Below are 22,139 nucleotides of genomic sequence, written 5' to 3' on the forward strand. Positions count from 1 at the left end.
CTTGGATCACGTCTTGTCCTTCATTCCATTCCTCTCTTTTCAAGGCAAGGCGGATTCAGCTGTAACGCTTTCGTCGAATGATGAACTTACAGGAACAGGTGTACGCGAGTATGAATGATTAACGATGACGGCTGCAAATATCAGCCATACCTCGAGAGAAACTTTACAAATTAACACGCGAGTACGGGGTCGTCGATAGGTCAGACTTTGAGCGCTGACAGGTTCGCACCTTCCGGTCAATTTACAGGACTCCTTCGGACCTCGAATGCCACTGGTGAAGACTTTGATGCCTTCCGAACCCTGCACAGGGATCTGACAACAAGAATCCCTTCATTCTCATGCCAGCGAGGCTTGTACGGTGGAAATTGGCGAAGGGGATAAAAATTAAGAGGTATTGTCCAGGCGACTTCAGACATCACGTAAGTAACTTCAGTCTTATGAATCACAGTCAAGTTCCTTGTACACTCCGAGGGGATAAATTCTTCTTTAAACGATCGTTTCATGCGTCGTGCAATGATCAATCAATTTGCAAAACACTTTTGTTGGTATGGTAGAACCAGTATTTTTCGTTCTTCCACGTACCTTGGAACAGAATAAATGTTACAACGACCAATTCTGACTATAAAGCGTATATATGTATGTATATATGGCTAGGTAGAAAATTTTCTTTCCGATGTTTAAATTTAATTACGAAAGAAACGTCGATCCGCAGGTGCATCCGCAGTCTCCGCGCAGCGTTCTCGAACTGCACGTGCATGGTAATGCATACGTTCTCTCTTCGCGGTTCCCGGTCCATCATTCTTTGTGATTTCTTTTTTCTCCACGTCGTCGGATGCCAATATACCTATAATCCGCGCGGGTCGGTGTATCATAATTTAGACCTCCCCTGTTTGACTGACGGCACGTGAAAGAATAACAGATTTCGTCGGCAACCTGTGGTTAAAGAGGGGCGCGTACCTAATTATGATTTGGCAGGGGAGTGACGTGGCCCATACCTCGCGCGAAGTTCCCCTGGGAGATATTGTAATTTCAGATCCAAGAGGAGCCGGCGGCAGTCTTTGCAAGAATTGAAAAGGTAATGGTCGCCATTTGTAATCCAGGTCGAGTAGCTCTTCTTTGAAGCTCCTTAGCGGCGCGTTTTCACAACGCGCCTGCTCAATGGTCAAAGAAGTCTCAGTCTGTACGTAATTCGTGACTGTGGTTTTGCGCCCTGGTTCACCGGTGAAACTCGTGTTTCGCGAAGTGGTCGGAATCACATCGTGTCTCGGGTGGAAGACGCTCTCATTACAGTTTCGAACGAAGCAGGCATCGAGTTGTTTCCTCGTTATTCTCACCTCCTGCATACATTCATTTTGCAGTTCATCGATGAATTTCTCCGACCACGTGCGACGATGAATCAGCAAAAGGACTCGAGTCTCTGGATAGTATCCGTCCTTTCATACCGCACTTCCTTGGCTCAACGGCGCCAGGAAAAGTCGAAAGGCTGCCTTGACAGATCGCGTGATTCCTTTTGTCCATGTTTATGGCCTCGAGTCCCCGATGGCATGTTATTACGTCCCCCTCTCCGGTGTATCTATTAATCGATTCTAATATGGCCACGACGATGAATTAAACGAGTGGGCGAGTCCGGGTAGGTTATGCCTATTGCTCGGATGTACAGATATTATACGAACATCGGATGCTATTGTCCCGTTTGTCTCTGCAGGACCACGAGGGTACTCTGAGCCTCGTATCAAACGGTGAGATCCTTAGTCCGATACCCGCGAGGAGAATCCGAGTCCCGTTCCAAAGATAGATGGACATAAATTTGCGTCCGGTATAAAGCTCGCTACAAGCCTTGCCCATACCTGCACCACGCGCAATCATTCATGTTAATTATTCAGTCGATACCCGGATGGTGGACTCGCTTTGGTTCGTCGATCGCAAAGGACTGATCGAAAAATCACCACCGTCACTCGACCTTCTCGAGGGAACTTCGCCGTCCTGGAGACAGGACGGCCAAACCGGGTTCATCCGGTCCGCAAAGCTACCTTTCGACCCGGCGATTGCGGGAGCGACCCGGAAGACTTGAAGGACGTAAGTAAGGAAGACGGAGGCTGAAGAGTGGTTGAGTACCTGGTTGCGCCGGGTGAACGCCGAGCGAATACACTGTGACGTTAATTACCGCAAGTTGATTAAATTTCACAGCAGTCGGTGGTGATCGGCGGTTGTCTGGTGAATAAATAAACCAAGAGTTGAGTCGTATTTTCCTCCACCTCCTGCAGATGACGCGCAGGATGATCGAAATAACCGACTCCAAGTTCTGTTCAGAATTTTCCTAATCACTCGAACGAATGACACAGTAACCCAAAGTTGTGAGAAAGTATTTGCACGAATGGAAAGGCACGCGGTTCTCCAGCTCTCCTGAACATCACTTGGTTCGCGTCTCGATTCAATCGTAAATATCACGGATGAAACAACGAAGAGTTCGATCCGCCGTCTTCCATTACCTGGACCACCTTATTACCCCGTTATTAGGGCCTCAGTTCCATTGGTCCCAGTTCCATCATTGCACGGTACGAAGTGCACTGATCATCACGGATCGAAGGATGTACCGGAAAGATTCGATCTCGAGAACGGCGCATCGATAGCGAATGAAATTGGTAACAATCAGAGAAGTATTTGGAAGAGGGTCTTCGACTTTTGCAGAACTGTGCGCGCTGGATTCATGCACTTTGACCTGACTGCAAGAAGTTAAAGAAAAATGGCGGAAGAACGATACGGGCGACATCGACTTCGTCTTTCCATAGACTTTGTCAAGCGTTTCCTGCTTTCGCCGCTACCGACAGTGTCCAAGAATCAGAGACCAGCGTCGGCAGACCTGCCGAGGACGGCGTGATTCGGAAGCTGGTAATAAAAATCGCTACTGCTGTGCGGCGCCCGTTGATGTTGCCCGAATATTAACTGCATATAATATGTCCTCTGGGGCTTGGGCTTGGGCTTAAGGCCGTAAAGACGAGGCCCGGCAGGTGTGGGATGGTGAGTCGGATGATTGATGAAGGCCAAGGCGGTGGGTCAGGTGAGGGTCAAAACGGCAAGTCGAGGCGCCCCTGAAGACGGAGGATGGAGAACCAAGGCGTCATTTATCTCGAGGGCAAGGCTCATTCGTTCCCACTCGTTTGGCAGGGCGAGAGGTTTTTGTGCATTCACGCAGTCTATGGATATACGCGTAATTGACCATTGACTGAGGCGTAAGCCAACACCATGGGTTCGCTATTTTTTTGGTTTATCCTGTTTACATTTATCCTCAGCGCTTGTTTGTCCGCCGTTTTCTCTTCTACTTATCTTTTTTTTTTCGCCCATAAACTTGCCTCGCGCTGTATGGTATACATATACACACATATGGCACAACGCGCTTCGCTGTAACGAGATTATTAATTCCATCGTTTATACCCTACTCGTATGAATAATCGCCACCATCTGTTCCTGGCTTTCCGACTATTTGTCGACCTTGAATCACCTTTGCGTACTCCTTCACGATAAGCCAAGCTTCGACTTGGAGTCCGATGGACTTGAAATCGCTTGGTGACCTCGAACGCGTTCGCAAACTACGTGATTTTGACTTGATTTGAGGCCAAATTCGAACCTGACCTAAAAGATGATCGACCCTTTGAAAGCGTGGCTCGATCTGCGGTTGGATTTTCCCGAAGTAAAGCTAATTTGTGGCCTCATGCAGGCTGCGCAAAACGCACACCGTATTTATATACGTCGGAAGCAGCCGAGACGCGTAATTCTCGATTCGTCCTCCTTCGTCCTTTTTCTACGTAGAAGGAAAGCCGCGTCAGGCGAATACTGCCCGAAGCGCAGACGGCTTCCGAAAAAACTTGGAATTTCTCGTCACCCCCCGCGGTTCGTTGGCGAGGCTTTGAATCGAGCCTTCGATCAGCATAATTGCGGTGTAGAATTATCCGATATTCCCGTCTTCGAAATTGGTTTCAATTGATCGTCTTGACGTTTTGACGCGTCGGAGAAGTGAAACCACACTCGGTATTATTCTGCTCCGGTGGCGCAATTTAACATTCCGAAAATCGGTCGCGTCGTTTAATGACTGGATGATGGATGACACAAGTGTCAATCAGTGGTCGTCCCTCTATTCCCGACCGAAGAAATCACGTTTCGGCAAAGTCAGTCCCGTTAGTGGGTGAAGCTTTTGACGATTCGTGACGTGACGCTATTCGGAACGGGATTGAAATTATCCGTCACATTTCGTCTGCCCGTGGAAACCGAGATGAATTTAATATCCGACGTAATAACAAGTGTCTCGATTCCTTGAGTGCTGCCAACCGATTACCGAACAATAACGATAATTTATCATCATCCAGCGATATTATTATCGGCGAGTCGATGCTATTCCGACTTTATAATTTCCCCGATTCCTCGAGACGTCGGCTAATTCCCGTTCATTTCGGTTTCGTGTTCCAAGCCGCGAGAGTATAAAGAGGTGGAAAAAAGCGGTTGACCGATAAACGCGAAGAGCATGATCGCCCAGCGGCGAGAGAAATTTGCGATGTGGGTATTTTTGAGATTAAATAATCGACCGCATTAGGCCGAATATCCCGAAGACCGGTGCATGCCGGGTCGAAAAATCGGCGGCGTAATCAGTGGTCGTCTCGAGCTCGGGACGGCTGCAATAATCTCCGGTATTTTACACTCTTGGTTGAAAAAAACAAGAGGAACGGGAAAATTGAATAAAATTAAATCCATTCGGCGACACGAGACTTCTCGGATACGGGCTCGCCACAAGTCCCGTCACTTTTTTGAAAACTTTCAATTATTGTTAATTTCTCGCGCCTTTATCCGACTAATTGATCTGTCTTTTACTCGCAACTTTTCGCGGCTTGTAAATTGTCCGCCGCTGCGTCGAGTTTGGATTCATGACGTTGGATTCCTGAGGTTGATGATTCGCGATTTGCACAGAGCTGTGTAAATTGCAAGTGTATCTATAATGGTAGCAATTTCCTGTACAGGAGATTCCGATGACGGAAGTGGTCGACAGCTTCGACGATCTCGGCATTGCTCGCAGGGTCTGATTTGCGTGCAATTTAAACGCACGTAGAATGCATTACGTGTAAATAACGCGGTGATCTGTATAGCAGGTATCGCATGTATGGTCGATTCGCGGCGCGAAATGTCTACGAACTATCAAGCTAGTCAATTTTCGATGACACGGTAGCTCAGATGTCAGACTGCGTTTAAATCAAGAAACGAACGTTATTCTCCGCTCATTATCGTCTGCAAAAGAAACGAAATTTCCGTTTCGCGTCCACTGAATTCTGACCGAAAACGCGGGGGCAAAAATAAAATAACGATAAAGAAGATCGAAAGAAAAGCTCGACGACGCTCGAGTCGCGTATAATATATTGTTACAAGTGCGATATAATTGCAGCCGCAGCGGCAACGCGGAGCGGTAAATGCGTCAAATAACAGGGTATAAAAGCTGTGTTATAATCGTGCATGAGAAAAACACGAACATGCTGAACAAGCGGTAAGCGAGACTGAAAAAATGAATACCTAACGTGCGTTTGGTTTTTGCAGGGTTGAAATCTCCAGCTTCGATGCGTAAACAAATTCAACGCCTAGATCGTTCCGTTTTTCGATGCTCTTTTTCTTTTTTTTTGTTCCTTATTTTGCGCATTTAAAAGCGAGCCGCGTTCATTCGTCTAGTGCAAATGACGACCGAGGTAATTGAATAATCGTTTATCACACGCCTCGAGGTATTATCGGTATCAACTCACCGTGAATTCCGTCGACGCAGATGCTGAGGTCCTCCCTGAATACCGGAAGTTTCGGACTGCACTGGCAGGTGTGGGAATTGTTTGAAATTTGAATCCCGAGGGAAGACGGTGCCAGGAAGATGGGACTCGCCGTTCTGCTGCTGAGCTCGTCGCACGTCTCGGTTGAAGATTCTGTAAATTATACAAGGAGGGGTATAATTAACGAGGAGGATACCAAACGCCGCTGATTGATAAGAATTAATCAATTAAATCGCGGCAGGGAACATTCTTTAACAACCTTGTAAAACAAGAATTTCACAATGCCTAACGAGAATTAATCCTGACGAATTGATCCCCTAAATAGCTCCGGGCTTATTGTTAATCATACGCTCGGCTTATCTTCTATCATACGTCTCATCAAACCCCTCGTCTGCAGTTTCACGTTGTGCCAGATGTCTAACCGTACATTCGGAATGCTGGGGATTTACGTAAACGAGGGAATATCTTCGTTCATCGTGAATGCACATTACGCGCTGCGTAATGTTAACTACAGACACGCCAAGTCGAAGATGCGCGCTTGAACGATTGCCTGCAAGCTGTGTATCACATTATGTATTCTAACCCCGTCAGAAATTAGCCCCATCTCTCAATCCACATTTTATCATACAGCGCTGATTAATGCTTAATTTTCACTTTTATCCTATTCGTACACTGAGAAAATTTTTATTTGTTATAGTAAGTAGAAAAATTGAGTAAAACAGGTATCGTTAAAAAAAACTGTTTGAATATCGTTGGAATTACGAAAAACGAGCTACGCCTAACCATTTTGGTTATTGCAACGCAAAATCAGTTTCTGAGGTTTTCTCTACTTTTTTAGTTAAACAAGGCTTTAACGTCAATTTATCGTTGCACGAGCGTTAAATTTTCGCAACAGTTGCAAGAAAATGTAGCAACAGTGATCGTAACGAGAAAGAATAGTAACGGATACTAGACTTTCCGGTAACGGCAAGAAAACTAATTTTCATTTTCTACCTAGAACTATATTTATCGATTATGATAAAAAATTTCAAAATAGTTAAAGACTGAGGGGTAACCGGAACGACAAATTTCTCTCCGTGTAAATTTAAAAAAACAAGTTGTTCTTGTTTTTGCTGGCCGAAAAATCTGCAATTTTCTCTGCTATCATATACGTGAAAATGATTTGCAACGCGAATTCTTATTTTCATCACAATTTTTTTATTCTCCTCGAAGAATGTTAATACCAACGAACTCTTTGCCTCTTCGACGAATCTCTGACCGTTTTTCACGTGCAAAAATCGTTTGATACAAGATAAGCTTAAGTAGAGAAATCCTATATCGCATGCTTCTGACATTGCAGAAAAACAATTACACATAATACAGGCATGAAGTTATACAGAAGTAAGAGTTTATTCGCGCTGAGCCTGATTTCTTTTCCTACGTGTATTATTTTAATTGCTGGATATTTTTCAAGCCCATAAAAAACTTCGTTGCGTAATTAGTATTTAGCGTGGAAGATCGCGTATTTAATAATTGTAGACGATAGGGGTGGAAAAAAAAATTAACGAAGGAAGTGGAATCGATTTGTAAACGGTCGTTTAATTACGCCTACGATATTTAATTATAGGGCAAAATGCCGAACAGTGATTATAAAATTAATCGAATAATGATCTAGAACCAGTTTACGAGGAATTCTCGTCGGATCTGTTTCGACTAACGTAGGCACGCGGAGATAGATTCACTGCAGGTAGAATTGAATTTCATGTTACAAGGCGGAGTCTTATCCCCAAAATAACTAGCAATTAAAACACGCGGCGTTCGTTATTATTTATCGTATTCGCGTGACCGAGGAACCCATCGAATCCTGTATATAAATGAATACCCGTCAAAGAAAACACAACATAACGTACGCTGAGACTTTGCCGATTGCTTCGTATCGCACGAAAAGAATATACATCGAACTTTGATGAAGATATCAACGTGATTTCGTATAATTTTTAGCAGGTACGCGGAAACCGTTCGTCTTATTTTTATACGCCAATTTTATCGCCGAGAATTCTGTAATTAAATTCGGCGCTGTTTAACCGATTGCAAAAATGTGTGGAGCGATAATTTCGAATTTGTGATTATACTCGCTTACGTTGTTCAAGTACACCGTATTTTTATTTCTAATTACTTCTCGAGATTTTCAAGTCGGTTGTGTAAAGTCAAAATAAAACGTGGTATTATCGTTTTTTTACAAAAAAAAATCAAATAAATAAATTTCGACGACGTTGACTGTTGTAATTTGGCAGTTGTTTGTTCCACCAGAGAGAATTTGGCGTCACCCGCATAACGGCTTTTTTCACGGTCACACCGTGCCGATATTTTATTGCATACACTTTGTTTTTCAACACTTTAAAAGCATTTTAAAGATATCAACTTGTAACGGGTTAAAACCCGGTACGTATAACTCACGCGATTCGCGCCGCAGACGGAGGTGAAAAAAAAAAGATTTATATATATATATTTCCTTAATTGATTAACGTGAAAGAGGTGAGACGAGACAAACGCGCGCGGTATGAAAAAAAACAAGTACAATTATAAATCATCGCGTGATAATTCATGCGAAAGAAGATCTGAGTTAGTTTTTTGAGTGTTTCTATGAAAGTTTAAAAAAAAAGAAATTCGCCGTGGTCGCAATTTTGAACAAATATGTATAGCATATTATATTTACGATTCTGATGAATAAAACCGTAAAGTATAGCTAATCAACGAAGATTTGATCCTTGAATGAATTGTAAGAAAGGTTGTTTCTTTACACTCATAATATTAATTACAATACATTGTTAAACGTGATTTTGGGCAAATTCCGTAGTAAATCAAATTTGCGTATTTCGAATCACGTCAATGTTCTCTTTCCGGATTTGCATTAATAAAACTGTGTAAACGAGCTTCAATAGAGTCATTAATCGAGGGTGAAAGATTCACTCGATGAAACGAAACAAAAAAAAAAAAGAAATCCAACTTGTGTATTTTGCATCATGTCAAAGTATACTTTTTAGATTTGCTGGACTAACAGAACTGTATCTAGACGAACATGAAGAGAGTCAATAATTTCGGGTGAAAGATTCACTTGATGGAAGCAAAAAAGCCAAATAAAAAAAAAAGAAAAAAATTCAACTTGCGTATTTCGAGTGACGTCAGAGCTCCGTTTACGGAATTTCGCCACGTAAAATTTTCAGTTCCCGTATAAAATGGAGCAAAATCAAGATCCGAATGCAGGCACAAGCAGGTTTAATCACGCTTACTGTACTCGGACAGTACAGAGGGTATTACTTCATGCACCGGCATGATCTGTGGGAAAGGGTTAAACCGAAGTGGAAGTTCCGTGTGATTTACGCCGGAGCTTATGTGTGGATAACAAGTAAGTTGAATATATATATATATATATATATATACCTAGAGGCACATGCACTTTGTAGCTATGAATAATATTACACCGCGGAAATTTTCTTACGGGGCAAAAATCTTACCATCTTCGGTTATATAATATACTAAAATTACACGCCGCTCGCGAACGGTTTACACACTTGCGCGTAAAATTCTCACGTACACAATACACGTGTAATAATATCTGCAGGTACACCGTTTGTTTTACGCGATTATATCCATACCGCAAATCGCACGGGAATATGGAAAAGAGTTGGGATTTTTTCTCCTTCTTATTCGAATTCGCTCTCAAATTGCTAAATGGCAAAATACCAGCTGGTTTATATTATTTTCCTCATACTCCATGCGTTGCATTTACAATATATGTATATGCATACACGTAATTGTCCCGCCTCCGGCTGAAACAATTCACCCTATTTTACCCCAGCTACCATCTTCTTCTTTCCGTTGCTCTTCTGCGGACGCACTTGATTTAATAATACGGCGAATCGATCGGCGATCTGCTTTTCAGGAATTCGCATTTTCGCGTTTTACAAACGATCGCAAAGATTCTCTTCTCGCCTCGGCATTTTTTCTATACAATACATTTAATTTCTTTGCTCAGGTTTGGAAAATTTTAAGAATAAGAGACACGAAAGGAAAGAAAAAATAAAAAATCGCGGATCCAGTCAGCGAATTAATTAATCATTCAGGCCTCGTCAAACATATTTTATCGCACTGATCGTCCGAGTTACTGCAATTTTTGCAAACCTTATTTTTTTGTAATCGATAAATTCGTCGACAGCCGCGATTTAAAATTTGAAAAATATCGCGAGTTCAAATTTCACGAATATTTTTAGACCCTTAAAAAATTTGATGATATTTCGAACCATCGTGTGCGCCAAACTTCAAACAGGTATCCGCGATTCGTTTTCTTTGCCTACAATTAATTAAACACCGTGACATAAAAGAGCCGAGGTGAGAAAAATATCGAAGAGCGACAAACGTCGTTAAACGGCGGTATTTAACCGGCCGCAAGACGCGTACCTTGAAAATGACTCCCCATGGACAGAATAAGGCTTCAGGAATTGCTGTGGCGTATACGTGCAAGTTGTTCGAGATATTTACGATCGAGATGCGACTCTCTAGGGAGGGGAGAAATAAAAAAAGAAAAAAGAAAAAAAGATAAAAGAAACTAGTTCCCTCCAGGAAAAATACTTTCGAATAGTTGGAAAGTATCGTCCGCGCAGAGAATATACGCGTCTATGTGTATGTGTATTACTACGCACGTACGACGTGAATTTCCCCCCATATAATTACCGGGTATGGAATATTTAAGCGTTCGATACAGTCCGGCGCTAGAATAATGCCGGATTTTCTATCGTTCGATCGTAAATGCGTAGAAATAAAATGATCGCCCTCGGTTATAAAGCGTGAAGATGTTTTAGCGATTCGATCTAGGCCATCGGGCCATCGTCGGTTGAATGAAACGATTCAGAGATCCTGTAACCATACGGGTGGGTGAAAGCCGATTTTGTGACCGAAAATGAAATCGGTAATGTTTTTATTCATACTTGGCAGGCTAATCGTAGATTGTTCTTCTTTTTTTTTCGAAAAAAATCGAATCACGTTTTTCTTTCAGAATGAAAATTTGCCGTGAAAGTACCGCTCGAAACTCCGACAAATTTGAATAAAGAAATTTAGACATTCTCGGTTCAAAGTGTAAAAGTAAATGAAAATAATTGCAAATAATTTAGTTTCATTTCAGGGTCGAAGATTCGACTTTAATTTTTATACTAATTTAATGAAGTGCGTTAAAAGAGAATCGTACTCACCGTCAAGGATGAAAATGTCTCCAAGGGGTTCTCGGGTGAGCGAAATATCCTCGGATCGCACTTGAGTCGTGATGAGGTTGAAGCAGCCGAGGAGGATGAGGACTAGGAGCTGCATTTTCCGCTCGGCATTATATTCTGAAAAAATTAACGGTTAGCCTGTAATTATCGCGTCACGCACGTGTTTACTAAATTCAGAAGCAAAATTACAATCTTTCATAGCTCCGAATTGCAGGCAGACGATCCTCGCCGCTCTCGTTATATTTCCGTTCGCAGGTTCGCGTAAGGATCGACATTGCTCGTGATGAGAGCGCGCCGATTTCTTCTTCGCAATTTGAAATCCTTGAAACGATTACCGCACGGTAGGACTGCGGGTAATAATTATTACGCAATCAAGCCGCGAGTTCAACGATCCTCTCGCATTCCGGCTAAAAAGTTGCCAATGCCTGATGGGAATTCATCCGCAGGGAGTAATCAACCTTGACTATGATTATATAATTATCCAGCACCTTGGCAGTCCGCGCATTGCTTACGACCCTCCGTTTTTCGATTATTATTCCAGATATACGAGCTTTCTGTTTTTTTTTTTTTTTTTTCTTTGTTTTCGTTTGTCTTGTTTTTCAAAAAATCAGCAACCGTTCGAAGATGAGATTCGATTTTTTTTTCACCCACAAAATACACCCACGTTTACTTTCCCGCAATTGAAAGGGATGATGAAAAAAAGGCTGCAAGTGCCGTTTATTTAAAAGGAAAATCGCCGAGGAGGGCTGATTGAGTTGGAATGTTTCCCTGCAGTCGTAGAGTTGTTTATAATTTTTCTTCGACTTCTTCCTCCTCGCGTTTTGTCCAATAAGGCGTCGCGTCGCGTCGTCTCGTCTTTGGCGACGAATGCGGTTTTTTCGCGTGTATGCACAAGTCGTTTCAACGGCCACGCAGAGTTTCCGGCATGCATTTTGCGGTCTCTGCGGTTCCGAGGACGTCGCGTCGAGGAAAGGGACGCGTAGCAGATGGTTAGGTGCCGAGCACCGCGGTCGAAAAAATCACACCGACGGAAAAATATAATTACCTTCTAAACGGCACGTGCTGTCCGCAAAACTGCGCGGCCGAGCCGTTTACGAACAGGTTCAAGCTCTCGCACTTTATACTTCCGCAAGCGAATATCCGCCGATGTTACGCATCGCGATGCTGCTCGCGTCGGGCGTAAATAATTTTATGTTGCATACCCTTTACAATATCGTCTCGCACGTGAAATGTAAATCGATTCGTGGTGGTATGCAAACGATAATTATTTGTAATCCGGAATCGGAAGCTTATCGAGCTACGTCGGGAACAAAAAATTTACTGAGAATGTCACTCCGTTAATTATTTTATTTGTTAGTTTTTCATTTTCAGAGAGAGAGAGAGAGAGAGAGAGAGAGAGAGAGAGAATATTGCGGAATCCTTAGTAGAAAAAATTTTCGCCAAAAGAACAGCAATTAAGGTGGAATAAATGTACAATGTAAAAGTTTCGACGCGGCGAATTAAATCGGAAATTTATCAAGAAACAATTTAAAAAGCTCGCTCGGACATACATCGTCGGGGGCTGTTATAAATCGCGAGGAATTCGCGAGTGCAGTTTGGGGGGGGTGGGAGGGGGGCGAAAAAAAGCGCCCGACTCGTAACTCATTATCGAGATCCGTGGTCTTGCCGAGCGACGACGACTTTCGAGCAATTAAATACGAATACAGTATCTTCTTGCCGCTCCGTCACGTTGACGGAATATTCAATGTTTCGGCCCGTCACCGACCGAACAAGTCCCTGACTTCGCGTATATGGTCAAGCCGACTGCTCTTCGAATTATTAAGAACCGTTCCCGCGTCTCTCTCTCTCACTCAGCGATGCTCCCTCGTCAAAATGCCTTTCAAGCGAACAATCCGCCCCCTTCGCCACCCCCGGATGATCGAGAACCGTCCAAATTACGGCCGAGGAACGGAGCCGTCGCAAAAACGTTGATAAAAAAAGCAAAGAAAACTTCAAGCTGCTCGACGAAGTCTCGAGAAAATCAAGAGCGGGGTGGGGGAGAAAAACTTTTACAACCGTCCAATTTTTCTTCACACCTACAGATATTCGGAATTGGTTGTTCTGAACGTGAAACTCGAGTCGTTGACAGCACGCATCGTCAAATGTTATATTATATTGCTTAAGATTAACCTTTGGATGGCCGGCTTGGCTCTTTTAGGAGTCGGAAGATAACTCGGGAACTCCACCGGAAATGTTGACTATTTATACATATATACATAAATCATACCTTCAAAGAATATCGAATTTCATAGGAAAAATGCCGGCCCTCGAAAGGTTAAACAAGCAGATTTAATTTCTAATATTGAAATGACAAAACCCGTAAAGTATTTCCTCCAACCGCAGTGCGATGAGAAAAATGAGAGAATTCATCCGCGGCTCTGTATTTAAACGCGTATAATTGACGAGAAATTCAGCTATTTAATATATATCCGTAGGCTGGAACTAAATTTTAGGTCCAAGTATCTCACGCCGTAGGCTAACGAATGGAATATTTCATGTATATTTGAGTGACCGTTTTACTAACGGAGCGCCCAGTGCTGTGATTTTCTCAAGTCAAACGAGAGTTTTTCTCCGCCGTTGCGAGTTAGCGGTTATTCGCTCGTTCGTTAATTTATTTATTTATTTATTTATTTATTTATTTATTTATTTTGTCAGGCCCGTACCACTTGTTATAATTTAAGTGCAGCGACTTAGGCTTCCAAACCGAGGCATGCAAGCCCAACGTACGCGTCTGGCATACCGAATGCCGCACCGATAAACGTGACCAATTAAGAAAGCATTTTCGAGACAATTTAATTACTGAAAACATTTCGGTATCTCTTCCCGGCTGCCGCTTATCCAGAGATCATAGAGCAGCCGATCGGAGGGTTGAAATCAAGTATCCAGTCGCGGGTGAATTCTGATCAACGGTCAGAGGGTTGTCCGCAACTTCAAAGTACAGCCGATAAGAGGTCACCGCTTACAATTATTCCGAGGAATACAAAGCAGGACGAGTTCGGAATATTGTCCTCGTGGTTTTGGATGGTGGCCGGCTAGCTGGAGGATAATGAAAAATGTCGAAGGAACGCGGTGTCTGTAAATCTTTGAGACGTTTCGGAGTCACTTAAAATGCCTGAGATCCCCCGGAAACGGGCGACGCGGAACGTTGTTAAAGTCGACTTTAAAACGTGGAAGTTCTTTATGCCGCTCCTTAAGGAGCGACTGTCGGGGATCAGAAGCGGTTCGAGGCATCGAGTCGGTAGCGTGAATTCGATTCCGGCAACTCCGGGCCGCCGACATTCGTCAGAGGCGAGTGAAAAAGTGTGAGGAATGCTGTTCCGAATTTTGCCAAGTGACTAGATTCTAAAAAAGGTTACCAGGTTTCAGGGGCGATTACAACATACCCGCGACCACCTTCCACCTCTTCTTCTTCTTCTTCTTCTTCTTTCGCGATATCTTGCTGAATCTTGAGGACCGGGAGAAATCGGCACGGAAATAAAAGCGCGATGCAAATCGCGGCTGACCTACGGGTCGAGAAATTTGTTCATTCTAAAGTCACGCGATCCTGCCAAAAAGTTTTACAGATTATGAACCGTTCGAAATGACCGGCAAGAATTTGAAGCGGTAAGTGAGGTCGATTTCACCGAATAATACACACGGATCTTACTTCGAAATGGGTCAGAACCGTTATTTTGATGGTACGTGGGTATACCTAATAAAAATTGGAGAATTCAGAAAATTTCTGTTACTTTTCTCCGGTTTTTTTCCGCGTCTCGTTACAAATAAATCGCGTCATGTAATTGACGAAGTTGTCAGCAGGTTGCAGTCCGCAGGATGACGAATGGTGGACCTCTTGGTTGCATCTCTCAGATTCCTGGTACATATGAATCTTCTCTTAGTCGAGCGATGCGGTACCGAAAGCCAAATTCTCGGGCCAGACATCACGCGTTGTTTGCCCTATTACAACCATTACGAAACTGAGTTACAAGGACCGGAATTTCCGCTTTTGTTAGCCACGAAATAACGGCGACTGCATGCACTTGTTGCCACTCGTTAGTATTTCGTCTGTCGGCATAACGAGTTTGAAACAGTTTCTCGCTGCTACTTCTCGCGATATAGGAACGTATACGTGTAGGTATGTGACCGTTGAACATAATCTACAGTTATTTTTTCACATCGTCATTGGTGGTTTATTATCGCAAAAACGAACGGAAAGAAAAAAAATACATCTCACGATTCTCCGTTTCTCAAAACTATATCAAGATCGATGATTCCGATAAATCAGAGTCATTTATAATCCAATACAGCGAAGAATTTTTACTGAAACTGGTTCTTTCGCTCAGAGTCACAACTAAATTTATCACAATTGTCCAGAGAGAAAAAAATCCAGCTACAAAAATGGTTAATAAGAGTTGAACCAGTTGTGGCTAATTACGTGTGCAGAATACGAGATAAGTCCGGTGCTTTCTTACTTAATTTCTTTCTTTTTAGTTCAACTTAGCTTCTTGAAATAATTTCTATGCGTATAAAGTCTTCGCATATGGTGCAACGATTCGTCTACAGGTGTTTTTATTTTTCAAGAAAAATAAAAAGCATACATCCAAGCGTGTTCCAGCAGACGCGTGTCAAACGTGACCGTTTAGTGGACTACCTTTAATTCTAATTCATTCCCAGAGCAGGTAGAACGTCCATCACGCACAATTTACTCTCCGTACGGGATTTGGTTTGTGTGCCCGGTACTTTAAACCAGTTTTGAACGGTTGTAGTTTTTTTCACCAGTCTGTTTTTCTCTCTTCTTTACTTCTGACATCACGCACCTGGCTTGACTTATCACCTGAAACCGCTATTACGATATTATTATACACGCCGATGCAGTAGCTGCCCTAGATATATATGTACGAAGGCACCTTGAAAAATGGGCCAATTATAATGATCAAAGAAGATTGTTTTTCTGTTATCTTTTGTTTTTTCTTCTCTTTTTCTCGTTCGTTATATTTTCCATTAGTGATTACTTACAACCGAAATTAAATAAAAAGATAAGAGAATCGTTCGAGCTGCGATCGTTTCGTCAATGAGAATCGAACAAATGTTTAAAGATTGTGAAAAAATTTTTTCACGATAATGATGATTCGCTTCCTGAGTACGTCTGGGATTTTGAAAAATTTCATACTCAGTCTCGACACTGTTTCACGGAAAGCAATCATTCAGCCCGAGGATCCTACATCAGTTTCACCTCAAGACTCGTCGGTTATGTTCGAGCGTTCGTATCTACCCACATTTCAAACCAATCATCAGTCGTGATTGATCAACAGATTCGGTACTTTAGTGCCTCGTAAATTAAAGAAATTCTACCGCGACGCAGTCCGCGTTATATCTTAAACTCGAAATAAACATTTCGATTATGGGTATAATATTTAACCGCTACGGTATAATATCAATTTTCTATAATATAAGCATATTCAAGAGATAAATCTAAACGAACTTAAGCGTAGCTGTAATTTGCTACGTTGGAATGAATTATAAAGAGATTCGAATTTCTTTTTCATCGCGAGAGGCATCGGCCATTAGGTAAAGGTTATTATTTATAAGCAACAACTGAAATAATTGACCCGTATTTGAAATCGATCGTAAGTTCTTTTGTTAAATTTTTTTTAATAACTCTTTATACGTACGGAAAACTTGCGGCGTTACACACAAACGGCCAAACGAAGATTTGTAAATAAATCTTAATCATCGATCATTGCACGTGCGTTAGACATTCTAAACATGGATATTAAACCGAGTGAGTGGTCAGTTTTCAAATTATAATCCCCTTCCTGTATCTTTTTCAATATCGTGTCTAATGATTTCATCTGAGAGGCGCACGATTATACCAATTAAACTTCGAAAGAAAGGAAAAAAAAAATAAAAAAATATCCCGAGGACACGACGACAGTGGAAGAGAATTTGAAAACTGTTTATTTGGTCTTTTCATCTTCTTGTTCCTTTACATCATTCAGATTCGAGTATAATTACCGAGCAGAGTAAACGGAAGAGTATGAATAATGTGTAAAAACGATTTGTAGTAAAATAAAAAAAAAAAACGTAACAAAACAAACGAATAAAAAAAAAGAAAATAAATATAGCTGCTGTAAGACCGATCAAAGTCGTTTTTCAAATTTGTATTACTGGATTTTAATTAGGTAACAATTAAACACATCCGTATACATTTATACACGACAAATTTTAATCACAGTATAATTTAACCATCTGTTTTACATTTGTGCAGGTCAAGGCTTTTCAAGCTCGACTTTCCTGATTTCATTTCGACCGCTTCGACGGGGCTTCCGAATTTTTCCGCGAGGGATTTTTAAGGCGCGATATTTCTTAACGGAGACGCATCTGAGGGGGTAATTCGTCATCCTTGTTAAGCGAGCATGTATTACATAGAAATTCAGGCGTCTTACACGAGGTAAAGCGAAGATCCAGCCTCAGGCCGGAGACTATCGATCGCTTAATTATCGCCTGTATCCGTCACGCGATCCATAATTAACCGATCAATACCTCAAGCCTCGAAATCGCTTCGCGGCGACTTTAACGCCTGTAATAATAACGATGATGACCCAGCTGCGACAATAATGATAATAATAGTGGTAAAAATAAGCGGAACAATCTCTCGATCCGATCCGATAAGCTTGACAACGCCATGCATGATCAACCATGTTCGTTTTATCTCGTAAATTTTAACGTCGTTAATGTTTTTTTTTTTTTTTACCTTCTTTGTCGACTGTTTTTCCTCTTTTACTTTAAACAATCGTTACACGTATTATCTCTCCCCAACATTTTTCAAACCTAATCGCTTTTTATACACACGCGCTAACGATACGAATAAATTAACATCCAAGATATTCTCTACGCTAAAGTGCGAAGTAATCCAATTAGAATTTTAAGAAAATTCGCGAAATTAAAAGAGCTGATTTATACGGAAAATTGAAAACACGGGATGAAAAGTTTGGCTTATTCGAGAAAAGAAAAAGGTGCAGCTTATTACGATTCGAAACTTTCTTGACGGTCGTTAGAGGAAAAATTATAAAACTTTGAGTAACCAGGTGTCTTCGATAATGTGATCAATCGTAAAATTTATTTTCGGGTCAGAATAAGAAAGAAAGTGCCCGACACCGCTGTATAATTTCGACGATACTAGATTTACGATTTACTTTCCTACGTATAATTAATTAATACACAAGTAACATACGTTGTAAACTTTCGAAGGAAATAAAAATCGGGCTCAGATCCTCCGCATCGCGTCTTTGAGATCGAATATCTCTAGATCCGGTATCGGATTTCTATACCACATCCTATACATCGGTAATTCCAGAATAATTAACAATTCGTCTACCTCGTTTTTCCTCTTAGTTTTCGTTCACGCCAATCGTATCTCTAGAAATTCGGCAATGAAATATGTCGAAATCAACCGGGATTAGACGTGTGGAATTTCTCGATTATAAATCAGTGACGAGGAATCAACTTCAACGAGTTTTAATTATTCCGAAAACTCAGTTCTTCTCATTAAATTTTGCGATTGTCGGTCAACGTGCGGTAGAATTCATTAGGGCAGTTTTTCCCTAAGAATTCGAAGCTAAGAACGACGACCGCGATGTTAATCTCAATATCTCACTGTCGTCGTTGTGACTTTTTCATCGAATTGCAGTCCGAGATTGGACCGCATGTTACAGCCTTCGAGCTTCGAACGTTATTCCTGACTTTTATATCTCGTTCCCAAAACCGGCCGATTGAGTCGTCCGCGATTTGGGCCGACGGAATTCTCCACGGTCGACGTTTAAAAAATTAAACGTTTTTTACTGGTCTCACAAACGAACAACGGAAGTTGGAAATCGAAATTTCTTTCCCGTCGAAACTATAACTATTAGAATAAAAGAATGTTCTCATAAATTCCGTGAAACAAAAATTGGGGATACAAAGTATCGAGGTTCGATGGAAAAAAAAAATTTATGACGTGCGGCGGTTCAAGCGACAGTGTAAAAAGATTTTATAACATTCTTCTGTGTACACGTGGCTCGTAATTAATTCCGTCGTCTCGCTTCGGAGGATTTAATACCGGAGGCTCGAACTATGTAAAAACTGTCTCAAAGAACGAACTCGGATTTAATCAAGTAGAAGCATAAATATACGACAAGATTTCATTCAACAGTCTAACCGTTTTTCACTCGTTATTAACATTATAAAATGCGATTGTTATTACAATTTTAGCATTTCTAGATGGTCGTTATTTTCAATTTGCTAAAATAAGTCTACGATTTTTCTCGTTAATCAATAGATTTCTGTATTCGACAACAAATTACAATGCAAAAAAAAAAAAAACAGGGTCAGAAAGAGACTCTCTGCAATAATTGAAGGGCGTCGTGGAAACGAAGAAGATTAAAAATAATCCGATCGAATCGTAGGAGCACGAAAAAGGTCTTTGGTGTACAGAAATCGCTACTACGGAAATGAATATCCACTTTGGTTTCACAGCTTCGACAGGCTGGAATCGCGTCGAGAAAGAAGAGCAAAGAGGGAAGCAAAGTAGAATGAAAAAAAGTAAGATGTCGGCGAACCCGAGGGACGGTAATTGCGACGGAGGTTCCGAAGGTTTCGCCGAAGCGACGTGGATACCTATAAAAATATGACGTCGTAAATTTCGCGAGCAACGCGTGCGGCTCTCTTTTCTCTCTCTCTCTTCGTTAAAAGACGCGGCCGTCACGTCGGTTCAACTTACCGAAGAGCGACGTGCCGACGGACCGTGACGGAATGATTTCATTTGCCCCGATCCTCTACACCTGTGTAATATTTTTCGTCCCCATTTTTCGTCGACGAAACGCGTTTCTTCAACCGGATGCGGATTTTTCCCCAACAATATTCATTTATTCACTGTATCTATTATTTAATCCCCGTCCGGATGTTGATGCAGATTTTTCTCATAAATCCTTCGGGCACTCACCAGATATCGTTTCTTTGAGCTGGAGGAATCGCACGTCGGGTTAAAACGCAGGAAACCCGTATACTTGGACAAAATATTCGTCAATCAAATCATAGCATTTATTTAAATCAAAGAAATTTTTTTTCATCGTATTTGGGTAAGGTTATCCGATTCTTTCTACAATTCCAGCTTTGATTCTCTGCTTGTTCAATTTGTTTCGGAATAATTATTACAGTGATAGTTTCTAAAATTGTAAAAAAAAAAAAATTTGTGCCATGAGAATTAACGAAGATTCGTACGGAATTGTAAAGATTATTCCGGTTAATTAACGGTCAGTTTCTAATCGCCAATAATTGCCAGCATATCGGAGATTAAGAATTCCGATGTATTTTTGGGTGAGATTTGAGGGTGAATTTAACCGATCGATTTCAATCCCTCGGATAATTGTTATCAGTCCACTGCAGTGTTCGATTAAACGTGCGAATAACTGTTGTTTCGAAGAACATAACAACAAGATCAATGAATTAAAATTGACAATAATGCCTGCTGATGTCAAAGCGATTCAATTTTCGGATAAAATGTTCAATTGATCCGAGAAATCGTCGAGATTTTTTGTTGCTTGACTCGAATGGTCGGTAAGTATAAAAATTGTAAAGCAAGGGCCGACATTATGCATGCGTAAAGGGATGTATGTACAAAACTAAGTGTACGTTAGCACCGATAATTTGTAACTGAACGTGATCGGTGGGTACATAATGCCTGACATACGACTGGAAAGGAGCGATAATCGAATACGACGAAAACTCGTTTCTTAAATCCGTCGTCGCCACGTATTATAGAGCGAAATTTCAACCGCCAGCTGGGTATAGCGTACATAAAATAAATAAGTGGGACTAATGAAATATACATTTATTTTCTCACCAGAGGTTTTATATACATATGTATTCATAAACAAGCACGAATTAGAGAAAACAAATTCAATCAACATCTGTGGAAATTTCTCTAAATTTATCTGCAAAAGGCCAATTTGGCGGTCAATGCCATGTATTCAATTCCTGCAAATTGGATTTAACTGGTATGTAATCATTTCGCTTGAATTTATTTGTCGGATGTAATATAGGCAGAAATAGAGAGACTCGGAGGCAAGCGAAGATTATAATTCTGCTTTTTGCGACAGCTTTTCAACACGCTGCACACTGCAAAACTATAAAACGGACGATAAATTCAACATAATACAATCTTGCCACGCGATAGAAATTTGAATAATAACAGGTATATAAAACGATAAAATTCCGGCATCGAGTCGCGTTTGTTCCGTCCGTGAGTGATAGAGAGCGAGAAGGAGAGAAGGAGAGAATAAAAAGAGTCTATGAATCGCAGCTTCTCTCATAATTACACGTTCGGATTATGTATTTGAGTTAGAGAAGATCGCGTCGAAAGGTCGTCCTCCTGACCTCGTACTAAAACGTGTACAAACCGTTGCCACGTACGCTATATTAAAATGAGTGTATTTAATCGGGTGGTTCGAAGCTGCCTGCAATATTCAAATGCTTCGTGACAAACGGTCATAAAGTACCTACCTAAACCGAGAAAGGTGGTAACAAGAGCCTCGGGCGGTCAATTACCATTCTAACAAGCATTGTACACGGTCTAATAGAGTAATAGACCGATGGATCAGGCACAGAAACTGGCGTGTAATCGAAACGATTTAGAGAATCGTCTGAATTAACTTCCTACGCTTGTACAGACAGAGCCGAGATCCTCTCCGAGGGAATTTCCTTGCTTTCTTGTGCACCGTGTGTGCATGCTGCGGGAATAATGCAACACCGAGAATAAATAACAGGCAGACGTTTCACCGGGACGGGAATTTAGTTTCACTGTGCTTATACCGTTCAGCTGCAGCGTAAAAATCTATCGGACATGGACCTGCTTCCTGGGTAAATTTAATTGCGCTGCACCGGGAGGAAGGTCCGTATTATGGGCTTCAGGTATGTCGGTACAAGGGAATCGCGGTTAATGACACTCCGGACGAATCAGACCCAAGCTCTGAATCCGGAGCTAGAAAAGGGGGAAAAATCAGCGCTGTTGCTTGCAACGATTACGGTCGATACGAATGAAATCTGCTAC

At 41.6% G+C, this 22,139-nt stretch overlaps 1 protein-coding gene across 1 annotated transcript in view; it reads right to left on the bottom strand.

Annotated features, from left to right (window-relative positions):
- LOC107226590 overlaps positions 1–22,139 on the bottom strand; it is an 81,809-nt gene that overhangs the window by 19,331 nt on the left and 40,339 nt on the right. The window contains exons 2-3 of the mRNA XM_046732308.1: positions 11,018–11,152; positions 5,775–5,945 (exon numbers count right to left, since the gene is read on the bottom strand). Of these exons, the coding sequence (XP_046588264.1) occupies positions 5,775–5,945; positions 11,018–11,132 (286 nt within the window). The 5' untranslated portion in view covers positions 11,133–11,152. The remainder of the gene's footprint in view (positions 1–5,774; positions 5,946–11,017; positions 11,153–22,139) is intronic.

The sequence above is a fragment of the Neodiprion lecontei genome, chromosome 1 (assembly GCF_021901455.1).
Source record: "Neodiprion lecontei isolate iyNeoLeco1 chromosome 1, iyNeoLeco1.1, whole genome shotgun sequence".
Taxonomy (NCBI): Eukaryota; Metazoa; Arthropoda; class Insecta; order Hymenoptera; family Diprionidae; genus Neodiprion; species Neodiprion lecontei.